The sequence below is a fragment of the Lactuca sativa genome, chromosome 8 (assembly GCF_002870075.4).
Source record: "Lactuca sativa cultivar Salinas chromosome 8, Lsat_Salinas_v11, whole genome shotgun sequence".
NCBI lineage: Eukaryota > Viridiplantae > Streptophyta > Magnoliopsida > Asterales > Asteraceae > Lactuca > Lactuca sativa.
In genome coordinates this window covers 83,075,171-83,098,567 of record NC_056630.2, presented here as the reverse complement: position 1 = coordinate 83,098,567, position 23,397 = coordinate 83,075,171, and the positions used below count along the sequence as shown (strand labels likewise).

Below are 23,397 nucleotides of genomic sequence, written 5' to 3'. Positions count from 1 at the left end.
CTATGATGAGACCTTCTCACCAGTTGCCAAGATAAAATATATTAGGGTGATGCTAGCCATTGCTCGATTTCATGATTATGAGATATGGCAGATGGATGTCAAGACCGCCTTCCTTAATGGGAAGTTGGCTGAGGATGTTTACATGGCTCAGCCAGAGGGTTTTGTCAATACGAAGCATCCTAATAGAGTGTGCAAGCTTGAGAAGTCCATTTATGGACTTAAGCAAGCATCTCGCAGATGGAATCTTTGCTTCGATGAGAAAGTCAAAGAGTTTGGATTTGTAAGAAGTGAAGATGAATCATGTGTATATGTCAAGGCCAGTGGGAGTATAGTTAGCTTCCTCGTTTTGTATGTTGATGACATACTACTCATAGGAAACGACATCTCGACTCTGCAGGAGGTCAAGTCCTAGCTCGGGAAGTGCTTCGCTATGAAGGACCTCGGAGAGGCTTCCTATATTTTGGGAATAAGGATAGTGAGAGAACGAAGTAAGAGACTAATATGACTTAGTCAGAATACTTACTTGGATAAGGTACTAAAACGTTTTAGTATGAAAAACTCGAAGAAGGGAGAACTACCGATACAGAGTAATGCCAAGTTGAGTAAGACTCAAAGTCCGAGTACCGAAGCTGAGATAGCATAGATGAGCCGAGTACCTTACGCTTTCGCAGTTGGCTCGATCATGTATGTTATGACTTGTACTCGCCCTGATGTAGCCTTTGCTTTGAGCATGGTCAATAGATATCAAGGGAACCCTGTCAGAGCTCATTGGATTGCAGTTAAGAATATCCTTAAGTACCTTCGAAGGACCAAAGAATGGTTTTTAGTCCTCGAAGGGAGTGATGACTTAAAGGTGTGAGGGTATAGTGACGCCAGCTTCCAGACTGACAGAGACAACTACCGTTCGCAGTCGGGCTGGGTCTTTACCCTAAATGGAGGAGCAGTGACTTGGAAAAGTTCCAAGCATGAAACTGTAGCTGATTCAACGTGCGAATCAGAGTACATTGCAGCAAGCGAAGCATCAAAGGAGGCGATATGGTTGAAGAACTTCATTGGTGACCTTGGAGTTGTACCTGCCATAAAGGAGCCTATGAAAATTTTCTGTGATAATGAAGGAGCGGTTGCCTTGACCAAGGAACCAAGGGATCATGGTAGATCTCGGCATATCGACAGAAAGTATCACTTTATTAGACATCGAGTAGAAGAAGGACACCTCGTGGTTAAGAGGATATCATCAGAAGATAACCCAGCAGATCCACTTACGAAGGGACTGAGTAGGGTTAAGCACTTGTGTGACATCCCCAATTTCACGACCAGAAAAGACCGATTTGTTTATGCTTTGTTTTAAATCAGAGTAATCGTTTAAAGAAAACGGTTGTGGAATTTGTTCCCAAAACAAGATATGATAAATTTTATCAAAATGTTTCTCAAAGAGAACGTATTTTCATTAAATAATAAAACCTCGGGATGTCATGTTCCGATACAGACCAAAAGCATAAACAGTATAAAATAGACCTTACAACAGTTATTTATAACTACTGATCCATATTCCAAAATTTCTCGTCAAGTCCACCAACTTATACTCTTGTGTCATTACCTGTAATGCATAGAAAACTGAGTGGGTCAGGCTTGGGAGCCTGGTGAGCATATAGGGTTTTCAACCCACAATAAATAATTAATTTAATTTCATCAACCAATAATAACCCAATTACCCATTCCCGTTATTCTCACTTTACGTCCCTAAGACAACTAACACAAGGGACCTAGTCTAAGAATATTTCATCGGGGCGACAACACATAATTCAGGGGTTCCTCAACAATATAAGTCAAATAAGGCAACCATGAGGGGGATGGAATACAGCGAATGAACACCCAAGTTCATTAACACCTACAAGTTATGAGCCTGCTAGCGTTCCACTAGACTGTCTAGAAAAGTCTGTGGTCGTCATCTAAATTCCGCTAGATGACTGGATTACAATGACATCGATGCCTCTCGTCCTTTTATCACAAGACAACTATCTACCCATGTTCTACTCAACATTTTATTAGATAAAATATACATTTTTAGACATAGTTTAAAACCTGTATAGTATGTTCATTCAAAACACATTCCAGATAAAAGATGAGGCACATAAACATAACACGTATTTCATAGAGAATAAATCATATCTATGAGATTAGAAGATAACATTGATACACTCACATAACACATATACTTAGTACGTTAAATAGATACTTGTATAAAATCGTGCATTTGAAAGAGATTAGGTACCCCCTTCAAATCAAGACCAAGATATAAACACATAACACATATTTCATAGTAAATACTTAATATTTATGCGTTAGAAGAAAGTAACTACATACTCACTTGATCAGAAGATGATCGGACAGCACTACGGCTCTAAGAGTAGTATTCTTCGGTAGATCTTGAAGATCTTCACAAAAATCGGCTTCTCGCGGGTAGAGCTTCGGCTCGGGAATCGCACTTCTCGGGATCTCGGGAGCGTAAAACTTCCTTCTTAACTTGGATATGAGATCTGGGGTGTCAGGATGGCTTCGGGGGTTTACGCGCAGAGCTTTGGCACGAAAAAGAGAAGAAATGAGCAAGAATGCCCGGAACCCTCGCGTCCTATTTATAGGAGGCTGAGGCCTCGCAGTACGCGGGGCGTACACCTCCGAAATCGTCACTGCATGCGTCATCCGAAGAACTCGAGTGCGAGGCGTGTCATGCTTCGCTGTACGTTGGGCGTATGCCAGTACACTGGGCGTACTTCGGATAAGTCCGGTGACTCCTCTTCGGATAATATCGGATATAATAAATAAATTTAAATATTAATTATTTAAAAAATTTTGAAAATTCATATCTTCCTCATACGAACTCCGTTTTCGACGTTCTTTATATTCACGCGTAGGTGAGACTACGCTCTACAACTTTCGTTTAGACTCCGTTGACTAATTTTGACTTTATTTTTATTATATTATTTTAGTAGGCCAGGACAGGAAAATTTCGTTATAAATTCATAACTTCTTCATCCGACGTCCGTTTTCGCCTATCTTTTTATCGTTTCATGACAATTAACGAGATCTTCGATTCTCGTTTAGATTGTTTTGGCTAAAAACCGCTCGATCTCAAATCGAGTATTTGGGCTGCATACCGCTAAGTCGAAACTTAGAAAAATCATAACTTCCTCATATGAAGTCAGATTTGGACGTTCTTTTTATGCACGCTCACGGTTTAACATATTCTACGACTTTCATTTAGATTCCTAAGGCTAAATATCGCTCTAATGTAAATTCATTTTTTACGTCACGCAGTGTCGTGCCGGTTCTGTCGCGAAACTTCGACATGTCATAACTTCTTCGTTATAACTCGGATTTCGGCGTTCTTTATATGTACGGAAACCTTGTGACATATACTAAAACTTGGTTAAGATTAATGCTTCTAAATAATCTTCCCTCAAAAAGTCATTTTTGTTGCTTATCGTCTCTAACTTGACTAGCCATGATCTACGGGCGTTACAACTTGCAGCATGCTAGGAGCATTGGGCTGAAGGATGATATTAATTTAGATTAGATAGTTTAAGAAACATATAATAGATAAATGTAATTGACATTTGATGATTAAATAAAGGAGTATTATTTATAAGTAAAGTTACGGTCTTATGTTAATTGTTTAACTATTGTTTCAATTTGCATGATTTGACTTCTTGAATAATTGAGTTATTAAGAATAATCGAATTATTCGAATGGTCCACAATCGTTCATATGTTGGAAGTAGGTATGAATGAAGATTGTTATGAATTGGCATGTAGAGTGTCTAAAAGGTATTAGACATAGCAAAGGTTGCTGCAACGTTCATGAGTGCTTATGAGCAAGTTTTGAGCATTGGATTAAACCCGCGCTTGCTGGAATCATTTTATGGAATGTGACAAAAGTGATCGCAAGACGATAATATCATATCGTCTTAAAACCAAGATATATGTTTTATTGTTTACTAATTGGTTGTACATTGATAATGCGAAACCGCATCGGTAAATTGATGTCATAAAACGCATTGTTGTGTATAGTTGATTAATAAATAGTAAATGTATATAAGTTGAAGTTTATCTGTTACTTCTATCCTAAGAGGGTAAAAGCGATATCACGGCCGCTCGATGATTTGATTTGACTTATGTGTCGGGCCCGGTCAGGACTGAATTGATGTGTTCAATTAAGTTCTATGTCAAATGAATCTGAGATCGAGAAACTAAATGCTGGACAACTAGTTCCATGAGATTGTCCGCACAATATCTAAACAGAGGACTGTACGATCCCTTATCTAAAGGACAGGTTATTGATGAGATCAGAGTTCGACAGCGACTTTGAGAGCTATGATTGTTAATCGAGTTGTACGTTACATTTGTGGTTACTAGACTTATCCAAGTGGGAGACTGTTGGATTAGTGTCTAAGCCCGTAACCATATTTGGTAAGTACTTGACCTAGTTGTGCATGGTCCTTTTGGGTTGCCTTCACCAAAGCAACTTGACTGGAGAAATATATAGAGAAAGAGGTTACTATGATTTATTAATATGTTATAAGAATAATATATTAAAGGAGAAATCATATTTGTTTAATTAACATTGGTCAATAATTAATTAGGAATTAATTTTGTGATCAAGTGTAATTAATTAAACTAGAGGGGCTGAATTGTAATTATGTGATAGTTGCAAAATAGGGCAATGGTTATCCTAGTAGTAGGATGGACGAATTCAAGGGATTGGATATCCTTGAAATCGTCCAAAGGTCCAAGAGATAAGGGTTATCAAGGCTTATCTTATGATTGCTTGATGGACAAGCAATTAGATAAGGATAAGGACTGAAACCCTAATCTTAACCCTATATAAAGACCCCTAGGCCTTGAGAAATCGTCCACTTGCTTCTAAGAGCTCCCAAGGCCGATTTCTACCTCCTCCCTTCTCTCTCTATAGCCTCTCCAATTGCTTGTGGTGTTTGTGAGCCATTAGAGGCACTACACTTGTGGTGCTTGCTTTCAAGACTAAGGGTTTGAAGATTTAAGTTGTTATTGCAATATAACAACAAGAGGTATGTGATCTAACCTTATATATGAATTTCGAAAATAGCAACCTACATTAGGGTTTATTCATGTGTTCATAATGTTGTGTATCTAATAGTGAAAACATAGATCCAAATTAGGGTTGCATGCACACATATGATTGTTTGTATAAAACCCATCATATTTGAGATGGGTGTTGAAAAATGTTTTATACAAGTTTTAAACTGTATAAGTATTTTTATTTACAAATATGTTGGGTAAAACATGGGTAGATGAAATAGTTGATGTGTGTTAAAATGATGAGAGGTCACGATGTTCTTGTTGTTGATGTTGTAGTCATCTAGCGGAGTATAGATGACGACCACGGATCTTTCTAGACATTCCAGTGGAACGCTAGCAGGCTCGCAACCTGTAGGTGTTGGTGAACTATATGTTCATTGGTGTACTCCATCCCCCTCATGGTTGCCTTAAGTACATGTATGGCTAATGAATCTCCTTAGCAGTAATGTCCATCCCGATGATAATCCTTAGGCTAGGTCCGTTATGATAAGTGTTTAGGGACGTAAAGTGAGGATAACGGGAACGGGTAATCAGGGTTATTGTTGGTTGGTGAAATTAATAAATTTATTGTTGGTTAATGAAATTAATAAATATATTATTATTTGTGGGTTGAAAACCTTATATGCTCACCAGGCTCCCAAGTCTGACCCACTCATCTTTTTGTATTACAGGTAGTGGAACAAGAGCATAGTTGGACAATGACGATGAATTTTGGATTATAGGTCAGTAGATGTAAATAACTGTTGAAAAAGTCTATAGTGTACAGTTTATGCTTTTGGCCTGCATCGATGTGGACATCCCGAGTTTTGTAATGAAATGAAAATACATTTGTTTAAGAAATGTTTTGATAAATATTTTTATCATATTTTGTTTTGGTGACAAATTTCGCAATACTTTTTGAAAGATTATTCTGATTTTATTTTAAAAGCATAAACGAAATCCGTATTTTCTGGCCGTGAAATTGAGGATGTCACACGAGACAATGCATTTATTTTTTAAATATGTTTTCTAATAAAACAATAAAAATAAAATAAAATATAAAAGAATATAAATGTCGAGACCTGAAACAAAAATCCAAACCATGGTTCGATTTAAAAAAAGACGAGGATCAAATATGCAGATCATCTCAAACAACAGTGACCAATCTTGTAATTTACTCTAAAAAAATCAGTTACTAAATATTCTTCAGAGAATAAGCGCCTTTCTTCTATGCTATTCTCTTCTATTCGCCATTCCCATGTTTCTGATTCATCTCTTGGGGATTTGTTGCTCAATTCGCCCCTACCTACTAAAATTCAGTACTATTTTCAAATCCAAATTCAGTTCTATATTTAAATCACCAATCACATTGCTCAAATATTCTCTTTGATCACTATTTTTTTGTTAATGTCTGTGATAATTGCATTAATTGCTCAATTCGACCTCCCTCATCAAAAGCCGATTCAAATTCAGTACGATATTCAAATCCTCAAACCCCACGGCTGACTTCGGTGTCACCTCCTCCATTAACCACCCTGACACGGAGGTGGTTTTTTCTTTGATTCACTTTCACAAGTTAGATCATTCATATACTTTGTATTTGTTACAAGCGATTTACAATAACTGGGGATTTTCCTTTTGATTTTGATGGATCCGAAGCCGTGGCTACATCCGGCTCCAACCTATTTCCCATTGGAGACGTATTGGGACACAGATGATGACGCCCCTGGCCCTCGCTGTGGCCACACTCTTACCGCCGTTGCCCAAACCAAATCACACGGACCTCGTCTTATTTTATTCGGTGGCGCTACTGCCATTGAAGGAGGCACATCCACCGGCATCCGTAATCATCATTCATTTCCTTTCTCAACTTTTATTTTATATACAATTTGTTGTAATATAAGCATAATGATAACTTTTTGTTCATTTATTAACTTCAGGATTAGCCGGAGTGACAAACTCTGTTCATTCGTATGATGTTCTTACTAAAAAATGGACGAGGTTACGTCAGTTCTACGCTGTTCTTGCATTTAAATTCCTTATATTGCTTAGAAATCAAATGTTGATTTGCTAAAACGTTTCTCAGAATGCGTCCAGCTGGGGAAGCCCCTTCACCCAGGGCTGCTCATGCAGCTGCGGCTGTTGGAACCATGGTTGTATTTCAGGTGATTAAGCAGTACATTTACAAACCAAAAACAGAAGTATGAGAATGCATGGTTGTATTACCTGAAAAACACATCAAAACACCCAATTTGTTTTTGAATTCGTGGTTCTAATTTATGATAAAGTTGATATTGCATTAATAGGGTGGCATAGGTCCTGCTGGGCATTCAACCGATGATCTCTATGTGCTCGATTTGACTAATGACAAATACAAATGGCACCGGTAGGCTTCTTTTATAAAAGTTTAGACTGATAATCTTCTCTTGTAATCTATTTTCCCTTTAGATTTTGATTTGGTTTCTTGCTTTTGAGTACAGAGTTGTTGTTCAAGGGCAGGGTCCGGGCCCACGTTATGGCCATGTTATGGACTTGGTTGCCCAACGATACCTTGTCACTGTTAGTGGCAATGATGGTGAGTACAATAATCAATTCACATTTGCAGCAAGTAACAAAAATACCATATCTTTTTAATTGTTCATAAACATATAATAATAATATCATCTGTTTCCCCAGGAAAGAAAGTGCTTTCAGATACTTGGGCTCTGGATACTGCTCAAAAACCATATGTGTGGCTGAGGTTAAATACAGAAGGTGATAAGCCTTCTGCTAGAATGTAAGTATGTATTTCAAAATTCAATTTGTTCTTTTTTCTTATCTCTAAGATTTTAGCTAGTTAGAGGACCAAAATCGCACATCAGGATACTGAAGGGACAAGTTAGTAATTATTCATGAATACTCTCTGCAGGTATGCAACAGCTAGTGCCCGATCAGATGGTATGTTTCTGCTTTGTGGTGGAAGAGACACCTCAGGCACGGTATGACATATTGTTTCAGTCTCCCCTTAGCCTTAATTAAGAATAATATTTAAGTACAACTTTCTTTTCCAAAACTTTCTTCTCAATGGAAATATATATATATATATATATATATATATATATATATATATATATATATATATATATATATATATATATATATATATATATATATATATATATATATATATATATATGCATCTACAGCCCTTGTCAGATGCTTATGGACTGATGATGCATAAAAATGGAGAATGGGAATGGACACTTGCACCTGGAGTTTCACCATCATCAAGGTACCAACATGCTGCGGTAAGTCATAGCTATCTTCAAGTGTGTGTGTGTGTGTAGAAAAATATAAAATTGTCCCGAATTTCCTTATGTGTTGATCCTACATGGTATAAACTTATTTGCTTATTGTGATCAGGTATTTGTTGGTGCTAGATTGCATGTGACAGGAGGTGCTCTTAGGGGAGGAAAAATGGTAGATGGTGAAGCAGCCCTTTCAGGTTAATGTCGGTTTTAACTTTGTAAAATATATATATATATATATATATATATATATATATATATATATATATATATATAGAGAGAGAGAGAGAGAGAGAGAGAGAGTTTTTGCACTTCTAGTAAAAGGTAAAAGGGTAATTAAAACTGTACATATTTTACAGTATTGGACACTGCTGCTGGAGTTTGGTTGGATAGAAATGGATTGGTGACTTCTTCACAGAGCAATAACAATGGGCAAATGGAAGATGAGTCTTTGGAGCTCATGCGTCGTTGTAGGCATGCCACGTCATCGGTTGGTTCTCGTTTGTATGTGTATGGTGGTCTTAGGGGAGGTAACAGTAACAGTAAAAGCACCTTATATAAAATGGAACCTTGGCGTCCTACACCTACTTATTTGATAGTGTTGTCAGATTATAATAATTACTTGTAACATTTGCTGCAGATCTATTGTTAGGTGATTTTCTGGTAGCAGAGAATTCACCTTTTCATTCTGATGCAAATAATCCTGGATTAACATCTGAAAGGTGTTCAAATTTGGCAAGTCCCAGGACGAATTTGTGTCCATTTGATCCTATATCTCAAGATGATGGACATGAAAGTCCCTTAAGGTTATCATTAATTGTTTTGGTCCATTTAATTTCAGTGTGTGTAGAAAATATATATGCTTAATTACCCTAATCGAAAATCACTGACATGTCTGTGTGTGCAGTGTGGATAAAGAAGGTAGTCAGAGGGTGGCTGAAGCTGATGCTGTTCATTCCACGTGGCAAGCTGCACAAACACATATTGCAACTTCAATGATGACAAATCAAGCTACGGGGATTAATACAGAAGGTGGTGATAAACCAGGAGATGTGCATCTTCACCCTAGAGCTGTAAGTGTTGTCTTCGTTCATTAAATAATTAAGACCTCTGAATATATTATGTGCATACACCATTAATATTAATTATATATATTATACGTACAGGTTGTGATTGCTAGAGAGGCAATAGGAAACCTAGGTGGATTGGTGCGACAGCTGTCACTGGATCATTTTGAGAATGAAAGCAGACGGATGATGCCTGACATGTCACATCCTGGCGCCAAACGTTTCATGAGGCAAAAGTCACCTCAAGGCTTGCACAAGAAGGTTTAATTAAATTTTGTTTTTGAATTAATAATTAATATATATAGATTAGTAATATAATGTGTGTGTGTTTTATTATATATATATTCAGGTGATTTCTAGTTTGCTTACGCCTAGAAACTGGAAACCGCCTATTGAAAGGACGTTTTTCCTGGATGCTTATGAAGTGGGAGAGCTTTGTTACGCTGCTGAACAAATCTTAATTCAGGAGGCGACTGTTCTTCAGTTGAAAGCTCCGGTTAAAGTGTTTGGTGATTTACATGGACAGTTTGGTGATTTGATGCGGTTATTTGATGAATATGGTTTCCCCTCAACTGGTGGAGATATAACGTACGTAAGAGACAATCTCATCTACATCTTAATTAAATAAACTAACATGTCTGAGTAGTGAGTAGGTTTGGTTTGTTTCAGATACATCGACTATTTATTCCTCGGAGATTATGTTGATAGAGGACAGCATAGCTTGGAGACAATCACTTTGCTCCTTGCTCTAAAGGCAGGCAAATTTCTACTTCTACTTCATGTAGCTTATAACAATATTTCAATTACACTTGTGTATTAATTGTTTATCATCATGTATATTTACTTTTTGTAGATTCAGTATCCTGAAAACGTCCACTTGATACGTGGGAATCATGAGGCAGCCGATATAAATGCGCTATTTGGTTTTCGACTTGAATGCATAGAGAGAATGGTACGTACTAACGTATGTGAGTGTGATTAGGTGTGGTTAATTTGGAAGATTAGGTTTTTAATTTGGGATGATATATGAATTATGATATGAAGGGGGAGAACGATGGGATATGGGCGTGGCAGCGGTTTAATCATTTGTTCAATATTCTTCCACTAGCGGCGCTGATTGAGGACAAGATAATCTGTATGCATGGTGGGATTGGAAGGTCGATTCATTTGGTTGAACAGATTGAGAAAATAGAGAGGCCCATAACCATGGATGCTGGATCTGTTGTCCTCATGGATTTGCTATGGTATCGTAACTTTCAAAATTTCACAAAACTTACGTTTTAAACAATTCATAAATGTCCAAAGCCTCAAAGATAAACTTTTTAACAAATAGGCTTTTAGCGGGCCTGTCTTTCTCGTGATTGGGCCCGATATCAGTTGCTGTTGAGTGTATATATATATATATATATATATATATATATATATATATATATATATATATATATATATATATATATATATATATATATATATATATATATATATATATATATATTTCTAAAGTTTTTATATATGCTCCGATTGTTCCATCCATCCATTTTTTTTTCATTAATTTAGGTCTGATCCGACTGAAAACGATAGTGTGGAAGGTTTGAGACCAAATGCAAGGGGACCCGGTCTTGTTACGTTTGGGGTATGATACGACTCGGTCTATATATATTATTATTAAGCATCATCATAGTGGTATTCCATATGATTTATAGTAAAATTAACATGCATATTGAAGCGTAACTGGTTGCATTGCAGCCTGATAGGGTTGCAGAGTTTTGTAAAAGAAACAAACTTCAAATGATTATAAGAGCCCACGAATGCGTGATGGACGGCTTTGAGAGGTTTGCTCACGGACAGTTGATTACCCTTTTCTCCGCAACAAATTATTGTGGTAGGGGAGACTCTTTAATTCCCCCATTTTATTTAAAAAAAAAAAAAAAAAATCATCAAATTGGCAAAATTACATGTGTGTTGATAATTGGATTTAGGGACCGCTAATAATGCTGGGGCAATACTGGTGATTGGGAGAGGATTGGTGGTTGTTCCTAAACTCATTCATCCTTTACCACCGCTCACACACACACATCCACTCACACTTGAACCAGAATCAAATCCACAACATCTCCCACCCCCGGAGGAAAACAATTGGATGCAGGTAATTAAGTACATAATCTTTTTTTTTTTTTTTTTTTGCATAAATTTTGTTTTTCTTGTGTTCGTAGGAGCTTAATAATCAAAGACCACCAACTCCTACTCGGGGTCGCCCTCAGCCTGATCAAGACAGGACCTCACTTGCATATATCTAATCCACCAAAAAAACCAACACATTCCAACCAAGTTGTTTACTGCTTATAATCATTACAAACTTGTTGCAAAGTTTTGTTGATTAATTTAATTGCAACAAATAATTTCTAACTTCTTTTTACGTTATTTTATAAATGAATTATGTATGCAATAAATACTAGTTATTACCATTTCATTACAGATGGCTAACTTCTGTTCTGAACAATCATAAATATTGGTTCCTATGTATATGGGCTGTCATGGTTTCAATTTACTTTTTCATTGCATTCGCAATTTCATATCACAACTAGCTTAACTAAAACAAGGTCTATATTAATGGGTGGTGGTATTATTATTTGACAATAAGTAGCTAATGTCCACATGTTTCACTTTTCATTAAATTTCTCTAACCCTATTTTACTCGCCTTAACTTTAAAATTGACTGATATTTGAGGAAATGGAAAGAAAAGCAGAGGGAGTGGTTCAGATAATCATTAAGGTGGTGTTTGTTTTTTTGCCAAAAAGTCTTTTTGGCCTCTTATGTCTACAGGAGGAAAGACATTTGAGAAAAATACTATTTTTCGGAAGACAAAAGACATAATAATGTCTTTTTGACATCTTTTTCTGAAAGACAAAAAAAAAAATAGCTTCCAAGTTTGGAAGACATCTTTTTGATATTTTTTTTTCATCACCACCACCACTATTGTTGCCACCACTACTACCGCCACCTCTGCCACCCACCCCCACTCCTATCTCCTCCACCACCATCAACGCCAACACCAACCAACCAATTTTTTTTAGAAGATTTTAAAAAACAAAAAACTTTTTATGAAGACAAAAGACGTGAAAAAAGACTTTTGGTCCACAATTTATTCTGTAGACATGGAAAAAGACAGAAGACGTTTTATCTCTTCCAAAACAAACATGTTACAGTAAAGTCAATTCTTACTGTAATGGAAGGAGTTGAGACATAAGACGTTTTTTGTTATTACTTCAAAGTTGTCTCACCTATTATTATATCTTTTCTCAACTATTACATCTTAATGTTATTATTCAAAAGTAATGGATGAAAGAAGGAGAAAATATTTTTGTTATTACTCAAAAGTTGTGTCACCTATTACATCTGAATGTTATTATATCTGAAGTTTCAAAAAAATTGGTGCAAAATGCAATTCCATTGTACCTATTACAACTTCTAACAAAACAAGATGAGGATAAAGAAGTTAAACCAGCATGTATGACATCATAAATGAAGATGCTACCTGAAGTGCAACAGATTGTGAATGAATATAAAGACATTTTTGAAGAGCCAAAAGGCTTACCACCTTCAAGCGGGGCATTTGATCATAAAATTCCATTGGAAGAAGGCATTGGACCTGTGAGTATTCGACCGTACAGGTACCCACTTAAACAAAAAGATGTTATTGAGAAGTTAGTCCAAGAAATGTTAGATAATGGAATAGAATAGTTCCAACTCATTCGCTTCACCAATTGTTTTAGTGGGAAAGAAAGATAGCTCATGGCGTTTATGTATGAATTATAGAGAATTGAATAGAAAAACAATCAAAGATAAGTTCCCTATTCCGGTTATAATGTACTCATTGATGAATTGGTTGGGGCAACAGTCTTCAGTAAACTTGATCTAAGAGCAGGGTATCACCAACTAAGAGGTCATCCTCATGACATATATAAAACCGCGTTCGAAACTCATACCCGTCATTATGAGTTTTTAGGTATGTCCTTTGGGCTAACTAATGCCTCCTACTTTCTTTTAGTATTGGATTAATGCTCCTACTTTCTTTTAGTATTGGATTAATGCTCATACTTTCTTTTAGTATTGGATGAACAACGTTTTCAAATCTTTATTAAGGAAATGTGTATTGGTCTTTTTCGATGATATATTGGTGTACAACAAATCCATTGACGAACATAGGCAACAACTAAAAATGGTTTTCGAGCTAATGAGAAAAAACTAAATGTATGCCAAAAATTCTAAATGTGAGTTTGAAATAGAAAAGGTGGAGTATTTGGGGCATTTTATTTCAGAAAAAGGTGTTGAAACAGATCCAAAGAAGATAAAAGTTGTGTCAAGTTGCGTATCTCAGATCATCCTTTGGCATATATCAGCAAATCATTAGGACCTAATGTAGGGGTGGCAATTGATGACACGACACGAAAAAAATACACGACACAAAACGAAATCACACGGGACGAAATTGAAATTCGAATTTGTGTTCGTGTCGTGTTCGTGTCAATTGTAAAAAACACGATGTCGTGTCGTGTTCAAAATTCGACACAAAATTGACACGATTTAGCATTTCTCTGTCGTGTTTTTCATGTTTGTCGTGCTATATATGATTAAGTATTAATTAAATAAATTAATTGTTATTTTATGTTATCTTTGTCGTGTCGTGTTTGTCATTTTTTAATCGGTTCGTTTTCGTGTTGGTTAAAAAAAACATGACATGGTATCGTGTCGTGTTCGTGTTACATAAAACATTGTCATGTCGTGTTTGTGTTACATAAAACATTGTCATGTCGTGTCGTGTCGTATCGTATCGTGTCGGCCAAAAACACAAACATGACACAATGGCACAATTTGACGCCCCTACCTAAATGGCAGAAACTGTTGATATATGAGAAAGAATTGTTAGCAATTGTATTTGTTGTTCAAAAGTGGGAATAATATTTGTCGGGGCAACATTTTACATCAAAACAGATAAGAAGAGTCTTAAATGGTTACTACAACAAAAGATATCTACCCCCTTTTCAACAATTTTGGCTGTACAAACTTATGGTTTTCGATTATGAATCCAGTATAGAAGTGGGAAAGAAAACATAATTGTTAATGCACTTGCAAGAGTTCAAGGTTCATTGATCTTATGCATGGCTATTTTTCTGGTATGTTCTGATTTAATTCAGCTCATCAAGAATACTTATAGTTTAGATGGAAAGTGACGGCAATAATCCAACTACTTCATCAACAACTGATGCCACATTATACATTCAAAGATGGCATTTTAAGGAAGAAATGAAAGATTTTTATTGGAGATAGTGAAGACTTAAAAATGAAAATACTTCAATGGCAACACATAACGGGGAAGCTAGACATTCTGGAAGAGCTAACACATTAAGAAAGTCAAGAGTTTGTTTACTTGGAAGGGTTTGACAAAGGATGTGAGTAGATTTGTTAAGCAATGTACTATATGTCAAGTTTCCAAGTCAAAAAATACAGCATATCCAAGGCTTTTACAGCCTCTACCAATTCCTGATGATGTATGGGTGAACATTTCTATGGATTTTATTCGGCCATTGAAGTAGCTCAATGTTATTTAGATAATGTATTCAAACGTCATGGATGGCCTCGAACTATTGTAAGTGATAGAGATGCTATTTTTCTGAGTCAATTTTGGAAAGGATTGTTTGCTTTACATGGAACACAGATGAAGCTTTCTTCTACTTACCATCCCCAAAGTGATGGTAACTAGCGTAAGTGACAGAGATGTTATTTTTCTAAGTCAATTTTGGAAATGATTGTTTGCTTTATATGGAACAAAGATGAAGCTTTCTTCTACTTACCATCCCCAAACTGATGGTCAAACAGAAGTAGTGAACAAATGCTTAGAGGCTTATTTGAGGTGTATGTATACACCAAAAGAATGGAGTTTTTGGTTACCTTTAGAAGAATGGTGGTTTAATACTCATTATCAAAATGCTATTGGTATGACACCTTATGAAGTAGTGTATAATAAACCACCTCTAATACATTTGCCATATCTTCCAGGAGAATCAAATGTGGAATCCATTGATAGATCATTGAGAAAAAAGGAAATGATGATTAATTCTTTGAAACAACATTTAACAAAAGCTCAATTCAGAATGAAACAAGCTGATAAACATAGATCAGAGAGAATATTTAGTATTGGGGATTGGGTATGGCTACAACTTCAACCGTATAGACAACAATCATTTCAATTACGGGCAAATAAGATATTTATACATCTATTGTGGTGTGACTCATTTACTTGTAACTAACATTATTCCCATATCAAAACACCACCTAAGATATGACAAGCGTTACGAATATAATTGCCATTTAACAAAATTACCACACCTTAGTTGTGCAACTAATCGATTTGCAAATTTGTAAGATTATAACACAACCACCAAAAAAAATTCAGTAATTTAAAAGATACTATCTAGAACTTGCAATTTATAGAAATGTAAGAAACACACTAGCTGGCCAACTAACTATTATAATTAGAAAAAACTAGGTGATAAAACAATAGTATTTGGTAAAACTAACAATGAGCTCGCAAATATAAAATGACATAAAAAAACATTTAGATATATAACTAATTATAAACGAGTCAACACCAAACTTGGCCAATGAACAATTAAAGAAAAAAACACGAATTTGTAAAAACGGAATTTTCTTTATAAAACAATTTAAAAAAACAAATATGTAAAAACAATGAGAAAAAAAAAAGCTGTAAAAATGTTTTTTTTTAATTGTAAAAATAGCTTTAAATTTTAAAAAATAAAATTTGAGCATACAGAAAATTTGTGGAAAAGCCTTAGAAGCGTATCAATAATCATCTCAAATGGTTTTTAAAAAACTAGCATATAAGCTATTTTAGTGGTCTCACCAAACACTATATTACAATAAGCTAAAAAAAAGATAGTTTGTGTGTGCCAAACACAACCTTAAAAAATTGATCAGTCAAAAAAAAATTGTGATCGATGAAAAAAGTGGTCATTTTTGGGGCTATTCCAATAATAGGCTAACTTAATGCGGAAAGGAAAGCCTCATTTCTCTAATTTTGTGTATTTTATGCATCAAGTGAAAAAGGAAAACATGCAGAAAAAGAAAGTTGTAAAATGGATAAACCGATGTAGTTTTTTTAAGGCATATATATCGTCTACAGTCTACCTACTCCCACCAGGGATCCCAAAGTTTTTTAAAGAAACAACACCAACCAAAACCAGGGATGTACATGCAGAAACCAAACTTGTATCCTATATACCTTAACTCTACTCATCTAGGGTTTTGCTGCTGCTGCTGCTGTTCATCATGATCAAGGTTGTTTCCCGCCCAGGTCCCGGTCCCACTCACACCAACACCAACACCACTTTCTCCATCTGTATGCATAATATATTGAGCTTCCAAGTTTCTGTTGTGTTGACTTCCTTGACCACCAGAACCAGATGGAGCCTGGTCAAAGAACTCATCAGGACTCTCCGGTGTGTCGGAAACCGGGTCCGTTCCTGACCCACCACCTTGTTTCTCCCCACCAGAAGCCACACGCGCATCCTTAGCAGCCGCACGCGCTAGTTTCGCCTTACGGTTATTCAACCTAACATAATAAACATGTTTAACGTATTAAAAAATGAAATCAAAACAAATATCTATCTTAACCTCTTTATATAGATATAGAGAAGATAGATTTTCTTACCAATTCTTGAGCTGCGAGGCAGAAATTTCAGAACCCTGGAAAAATGAAATTCGGAACATATTAATTAGGCAACATACTTTTACTATAAAAAGATAAGGATGCATATAATTTAATTTTATACGTACATGAAGACTAAGTTTATCAGCCCATATTTGAATTGAGGCAGCTTTTCTCTGCATGTCAGGCTCATTCTGTAAAGCTTGTTCGATCATGGTCACTTGCATGTGATTCATTATGTTGCGTTTCCTTTTTCTCAGCTGTTTTTCCTCACTTGCCATGGCGTTTGAATCCAATCCATTTGTTTCAATGTTCTGAGCATCTCCTTCACTTTCATGAAAAACCCTAGCACTAAAACTTTGAGGCAAATCAATCCGGTGTTCTTGCCTAACTAAAACATTAGATGGATCTATATTTAACTGGTTCAGTTCTTCCACAACTGAATTGTCAGAAACGCCCTTGTTCTCGTTTCCATGTGGATTTGGAGATCCTTGATTCCCAGCGTTACCCTCCTACAGGACAAAAATATTACTTCATTGCATTCGCCATCATAATATTCTTTTATATAATTTAATAGACAAACAAAAATGGAATGAAGATTTTACCTCAGTTTTGTCGATATTGGTTTCTGGAGTAATTAGTGGATCCAGCTGAGAAATGAATACCCTACAGAAACCAAAGAAAATGAAGATAACAAGTAACTTCATATAAATGCGGGATTTAAAGTTCGATCAATTACCTAAACAGCTGTACATCATCCTGATTAAGGAATCCAGGAATTAATGATTCCGCATGAACCAATAGGGAACCTACACATATAAATATAAAGCATCATGTTATTATGCTAAGTAAGCAAAACCATGTTTTTTCAATCAATAACATTAACAGAGCTGTTGAAAGGATAAATACGCAGGTTTTGGCTAATGACAGCAGCCTTTTCAGCTCCAACATCATTTGAAACTCCATATGGTAAATTAGGAATTTCCTTCTGCAAGCACTGCAGGAATGTATTAAGGAAGAGATCCTTCTCCTCTGTGAATCAAAACTAGTTTGGTTAATTACAACATAGTGGAACTGGATAAAAAAAAAAAAAAACCAAAATGGTTAAAGCCTCAAAGTAATCACCTTTACATAAATCAGGAATAAAACAAGTGAGATTTGCTACAACTTTAACCAGTAAAGATGTTCTCTGAAACGCATAAGAAGTCCGAGAAACACGACACGCATTAAAAGTAGATTCCGGAACATCTGATGATGTCAGCACACCTAAAACCCATCCGGCTGCTGCCAACGAATCATAATCCAGAGTTGCATCTTCTTCAGAAAGCCGAGACTCAGAGGAACACCAACTAGACAGGAACTCCCCATGTGGTAGCAAAAATATGGTTGTCAGAACTTCAGTCTGCATAAAGAAACAAGAACACGTTGAAAATTCAAAAATCATATTAAATCATCAACATAAAATTAACATGTTAAAAGCTTACAAAGTTCATGGTGATGTAAGATCTAAAGTTAGAATCATCAGAGAGAATGTCTGTTAATCGCATTGCATTAAGTTGCAGAAGTCCACGTGGATAGGTTTTGTCAGAGAAAGCAGCAAGCCCATTCAGATCTCCACGAAACATTGTCTTCAACAATTCAAGAACCTAAATCATGCAAAAAAATATATATATGAAATAAACTGGATATGGTAATATTATAAAAATAAAACTATATCATGAAAGAAACCTGGAATATAGTTGACTTTGCTAAAGTCAAACCCGCAGTAGTGCTGGCAGCCACATCCAAGAAAGAGACGCTTTCTACTTCACAAAGATGCAGTAGCTGCAGAAAGTCAAGAGGAATAATAGTATTTATTAACACCACCATAAATGAATAAAACATATAATGTTTCCATATTAACATGATCTTACAATAGACAAGACTTTTGATTTTAGCCTGGAAACAACAGCCATAAGATACGATTCTTCACAGAATGGCAATTTCATGATGTCATGAGCCAATAAAAGTATGCCACCTTCTCCACATAGTTCCTGAAGGAGAGAAATAAATATTACAGCATCTATAAGAACATGTGTTGTATTTGTATTATTGTATACTTGTAGTTTTTTTTTTTTTTTTTTAAATTGATATCAAGATTCAAGATGGAAATATTTAATAAATGGGAAACCTTATTTTTAACGAGTCGCTCACGAAAGAATCTTTGTTGGCAAAGTGACTGAAGAAATTGAAGTGAAGCTTCACAATGCTGACACAGACGGTTGACTTCAGCAAGATTTGACCTCATGCCAGTATCAGTAAACTGAGACAACCTCACTTGAAGAAATTGAATGTCTACGTGGACAGCAGCAAAAGCTACAGTCATAAATATATCAACCTGACACACATTCATCAATCATCACCCACATTCATGTCAGAAAGGATCTCAAATTATATAAAACTATGCTGACATGTCACCTTAGGGTGCGCAAGAAGGACTAGTGCAAGTTCATTCCATTGTGTAGAAATAAAGGCTGTTAACAGATACAGACTGCAGGCCAACAGTGCTGAATGCACCAGAGCAAGTTGACTTTCCTGGTTGACCAAAAATATGTGTTAGTGCAGAACAATAAAGGTAAAGGAAAGGTTAAAACTATGTAAATGATAGAACTTAGTTATAACCTTTTTAAAGCAAGCAAGAACAGTGATCAGGTAAAAGATGAAATCAAACATCTGTTCAGATATTTTCAGATCATCAAGCAAAATCTGTATTGTGAAAAATAGGTTAATAAAGTTAACATTAAAAGGGAAGACTGAAATTAAATAGAACACAATTTATTCAATCACCTGTTCAAGTTTGTTGTTGCGAGGTGCAAGATCGCATAGGGAATGTAACAGTCGAATACCACCTAACAAGTATCTGAAGAGTTCTTCATCTCTCTTAGATGACAAAAGTTTTGCAATTAGGTGAACCACAAAATTTCTTGCTAGGGCTTCCACATCGATCTGAAACATCAGGCTTTAATGAGGCAAAGGCTTAGTGATGTAAAAACATGATGTGATGCAAAATTTACCTGATTTGAAGATCCAGTGCTGGTAGTCCATTGAATAGTATCATTGTCTGCATCCCTAATTAACTTGCTAAGCTCTTGAGAACTTAGTGTGTGTAACTCTTTGATAGCTGAAACCAAATCGATTGCCTGCATCTGCTTGTTGAAGCAAAATATACATTACAGAGAGAATGTGAAGGAGTTTACATTTGTGAAGTGTTGGTTCTAGTTTCAATTGGAAATATCATTAATCTCATTATCATGCTATACTGCTTTATAAATAATAATCTAAGACAACAAACCGAATAATGCAAACCATTTTTCAAGAGTAACACTTTTCAAATGTAGAATTATATCATCATGATGGTGCTTTCAGTTTAGCACTTAATGCATTAAAATTCAATTTGAGAGAATCAGCTTCAGATACGAGTCATTAGATGAATTTTTTCTAGTATTCTTTCATTGGAATATATTTCCAAGAACTATCTCACATTGGACCTTTATATATATGGACATGGAAAACAGTCATCAAGTCCTAGAAGCTCTAGAAAATGGAACTAGATATACAAGGAAAAGAGGTATCTACAGTTGTTCCTACCAACTGCAGCAAGACAATGATTAAGAATAGTATTAATTAATCAAGCAAAACTAATTGCATTTCAGGAAGAATCCGCAGCAACTGATTAGACAAGGACGAAATGCGCAAAAATGATTAGACCTAAAAAAACCTGACAGTTCCAATAGCTTAACCACCACCCACGGCGTCTCACCACATATCAGTGGCGGAAATAAAAATAAAATAAAGCACAAAACCAGCTGATCAACAAGGACTCACAATTATCAACACAACAACAAAATTGAACTCGAAAATTCAACTTATTACTCACTTGTTTCGTCCTGCATGGTGCATCCTCCTTCGCAGGCCGCATTCTTCCTTTCCTCAACCAGAACTAAGAGGCAAAAACAATGCAAAACATTACAATTCATAGATACAAGTAAATTAAGTCTCCACTTCACAAGATAACCAAATAAACCCTAGTTTTTTTTGTTAGGGGAGAAAATTGAAAGAACATTTGTAAATTTTACAGAGATTACTGTACAGCATGTAGCATATGAACAATTAGAGTTTAAATTTTGAGCAATTAGAAACTAATTACCAAGAACTATGCAGCTCCAAGTCGATGATTGCACTTGGGCACGGAAAACTGAGACAGATTTTTTTGAACCCTAGAAATACGCTAAATATGATGATTTAAATGCATATCCGAAGGAGGCTGGCTACACATATGCTGTGTCTCTTCACTATTTTTAGCAGATTATCGTTGAGAAATCAATTCGTTCTTAGGGTGTGTTTGACGTGCACTTTGAAAACTATATTGGCCGTATACGACGATGCATTTAATATTTTGTATACGTTATTAATTTTGAAAAACAAAATATAATATATTCATTAATTGCGTTGATTTCAGGTAATATATTTCTTTACCATTTAATGTAATAAAGATTTTATGGCTCTTTAATAAATAAAAACTTTTTTTTATCTCATCTTACATTTTTATTTATTTTTTTACATATAATTTTATAGTTATTTTAAATTAATTTTTATTCCATATTTTATTTTATAATTTTTTTCATTTGATTAAATTATGTACGACATTTAAATACATTAATAAATACATATCAATTTTATTAATGACATATCCTTTTAATTTCAAAATTAATAAATTAAAGATTCATTAATTTTCTTAATTTGTTTATCTAAATTATTTGTTTAGATTTAAAAGAGAAAATAAAAAACATTTTAATTTTTTTATAATTCAATACTTTTTCACTTTTCTTATAAATTCATATTTCTCAAATGTTTAGAATTTTGTATTTAGTTTTTCTTTTAAACAAACTCATATAATACATGGGTCTCACATCTAGTTTATATAAATGATTAAAAATAATAAGGTTAATATATCAAAGTATTTATGTTTAATTTATGGCAATTTATCTTTTCACTAACAACTAGTTGTGAAACTCGTTTTAATATATATATATATATATATATATATATATATATATATATATATATATATATACTAATAAAAGAGTAGTTTTTTTGACATGTGTCACCATATTAGACATTTTAATTAATGTGTTGTCATTTGTCAATCTATTAGTTTTCCATTTTAAATTTATTACACCTCCTCATTAATGTGATTCTATTTTAAATTTTAAATTTTAAATTTTAAATTATTGTTTTCATTAATTCACAAATAAAAAAATATCTAATATATATTAAAAATTAATTTTATATATTTATTTAAATCAATGATTATAATTTCACATAACTAATAAAAAATATCTCTTAAATTAATAATATATTTAAAATAACTTATTAATAATTTTGAGTTTTTACTTTTTACTATAAAAGTTTGATTAATTTTATAATCGTGGTTCCCACGAGTTATAAACTAGTATACTTATAAAGGAAACATTTTTCCTTTCACCACATTCATTTGAAACTCCCATCATTTTTCCTTTTACCACATTCATTTGAAACTCCCATGACTTTTCAATTTCTTTCTAATAATAATTATAATTTGGTTAATTAAGTTAAATAAATATTAAACCTAATGTGCAATCATGTATAAACTAAATTTCAATATTAAAATAATATATTTACTACTAGTTACAAAGTTATGTTTTTTAACTTTTAAAATACTATATATTATTTATTAGTTTTAATATATTGTTGGATGTAAACCATTATCATTTTAAAGATACAATTTTGGAACAATTTCTATAAAATACTTAAATTATTAATTTAAATATAATATTACAGGGTCAACAAAAATATAAATTTTAGTTTAACTTAAACAACCCAAAAGATATTATGTAAATAGTTAAAAGTGATAAATTGTAGTGTCTTTCTAATAATGATTATAAGTTGGTTAATAATGTCAAATAAATATCAAATCTAAAGTATAATCATAAATAAACTAAATTTCAATTTTGAAATAATATAATTTACTTCTACTTATAAAGTTATGTCTTTAACTTTTAACATATTATACTTAATTTCTTAGATTTAATATGTTGTTATATATAAATTATTATCAGTTTAAAGTTACAACTTTTGAACAGTTTGGACAAAATACTTAAATTGTTAACTTAAATATAACATTACAATGTCAACTTAAATACAA

The 23,397-nt window shown here is 34.3% G+C and overlaps 2 protein-coding genes across 2 annotated transcripts; one reads left to right on the top strand and one right to left on the bottom strand.

Annotated features, from left to right (window-relative positions):
• The first annotated feature begins 6,325 nt into the window (after positions 1-6,325).
• LOC111897854 (serine/threonine-protein phosphatase BSL1) lies at positions 6,326-11,970 on the top strand. The gene is made up of 21 exons (XM_023893790.3): positions 6,326-6,936; positions 7,034-7,094; positions 7,180-7,258; positions 7,400-7,479; positions 7,574-7,668; positions 7,770-7,869; positions 8,002-8,071; positions 8,279-8,380; positions 8,496-8,577; positions 8,740-8,910; positions 9,021-9,186; positions 9,288-9,453; positions 9,547-9,708; positions 9,797-10,035; positions 10,117-10,201; positions 10,301-10,399; positions 10,492-10,691; positions 11,005-11,080; positions 11,194-11,329; positions 11,427-11,593; positions 11,661-11,970. Exons 1-21 carry the CDS (start codon positions 6,741-6,743, stop codon positions 11,742-11,744), a joined length of 2,616 nt encoding a protein of 871 aa, XP_023749558.1. The 5' UTR covers positions 6,326-6,740; the 3' UTR covers positions 11,745-11,970.
• Positions 11,971-16,603: 4,633 nt separating this feature from the next.
• LOC111897865 (nodulin homeobox) lies at positions 16,604-21,601 on the bottom strand. The gene is made up of 17 exons (XM_023893806.3): positions 21,361-21,601; positions 21,091-21,153; positions 20,228-20,359; positions 20,001-20,159; positions 19,836-19,919; positions 19,632-19,748; positions 19,345-19,551; positions 19,088-19,207; positions 18,903-18,998; positions 18,659-18,820; positions 18,300-18,576; positions 18,084-18,206; positions 17,914-17,983; positions 17,780-17,840; positions 17,303-17,686; positions 17,178-17,212; positions 16,604-17,078 (listed from the first exon to the last, which is right to left on the bottom strand). Exons 2-17 carry the CDS (start codon positions 21,130-21,132, stop codon positions 16,760-16,762), a joined length of 2,388 nt encoding a protein of 795 aa, XP_023749574.1. The 5' UTR covers positions 21,133-21,153; positions 21,361-21,601; the 3' UTR covers positions 16,604-16,759.
• Between the last annotated feature and the right edge of the window lie 1,796 nt (positions 21,602-23,397).

Bases quoted from the DNA above. Each gene is read 5' to 3' on its own strand.
- LOC111897854 (XM_023893790.3), top strand. From the start codon at position 6,741: ATGGATCCGAAGCCGTGGCTACATCCGGCTCCAACCTATTTCCCATTG. The intron at 8,911-9,020 runs GTAACAGTAACA...CATTTGCTGCAG, and splicing joins GTATGGTGGTCTTAGGGGAG to ATCTATTGTTAGGTGATTTT. The intron at 10,692-11,004 runs GTATCGTAACTT...TCATTAATTTAG, and splicing joins GTCCTCATGGATTTGCTATG to GTCTGATCCGACTGAAAACG.
- LOC111897865 (XM_023893806.3), bottom strand. From the start codon at position 21,132: ATGCGGCCTGCGAAGGAGGATGCACCATGCAGGACGAAACAA. The intron at 20,360-21,090 runs GTGAGTAATAAG...TTCAACAAGCAG, and splicing joins CACCATGCAGGACGAAACAA to ATGCAGGCAATCGATTTGGT. The intron at 18,577-18,658 runs GTAAGCTTTTAA...TTCTTTATGCAG, and splicing joins CTTACATCACCATGAACTTT to ACTGAAGTTCTGACAACCAT.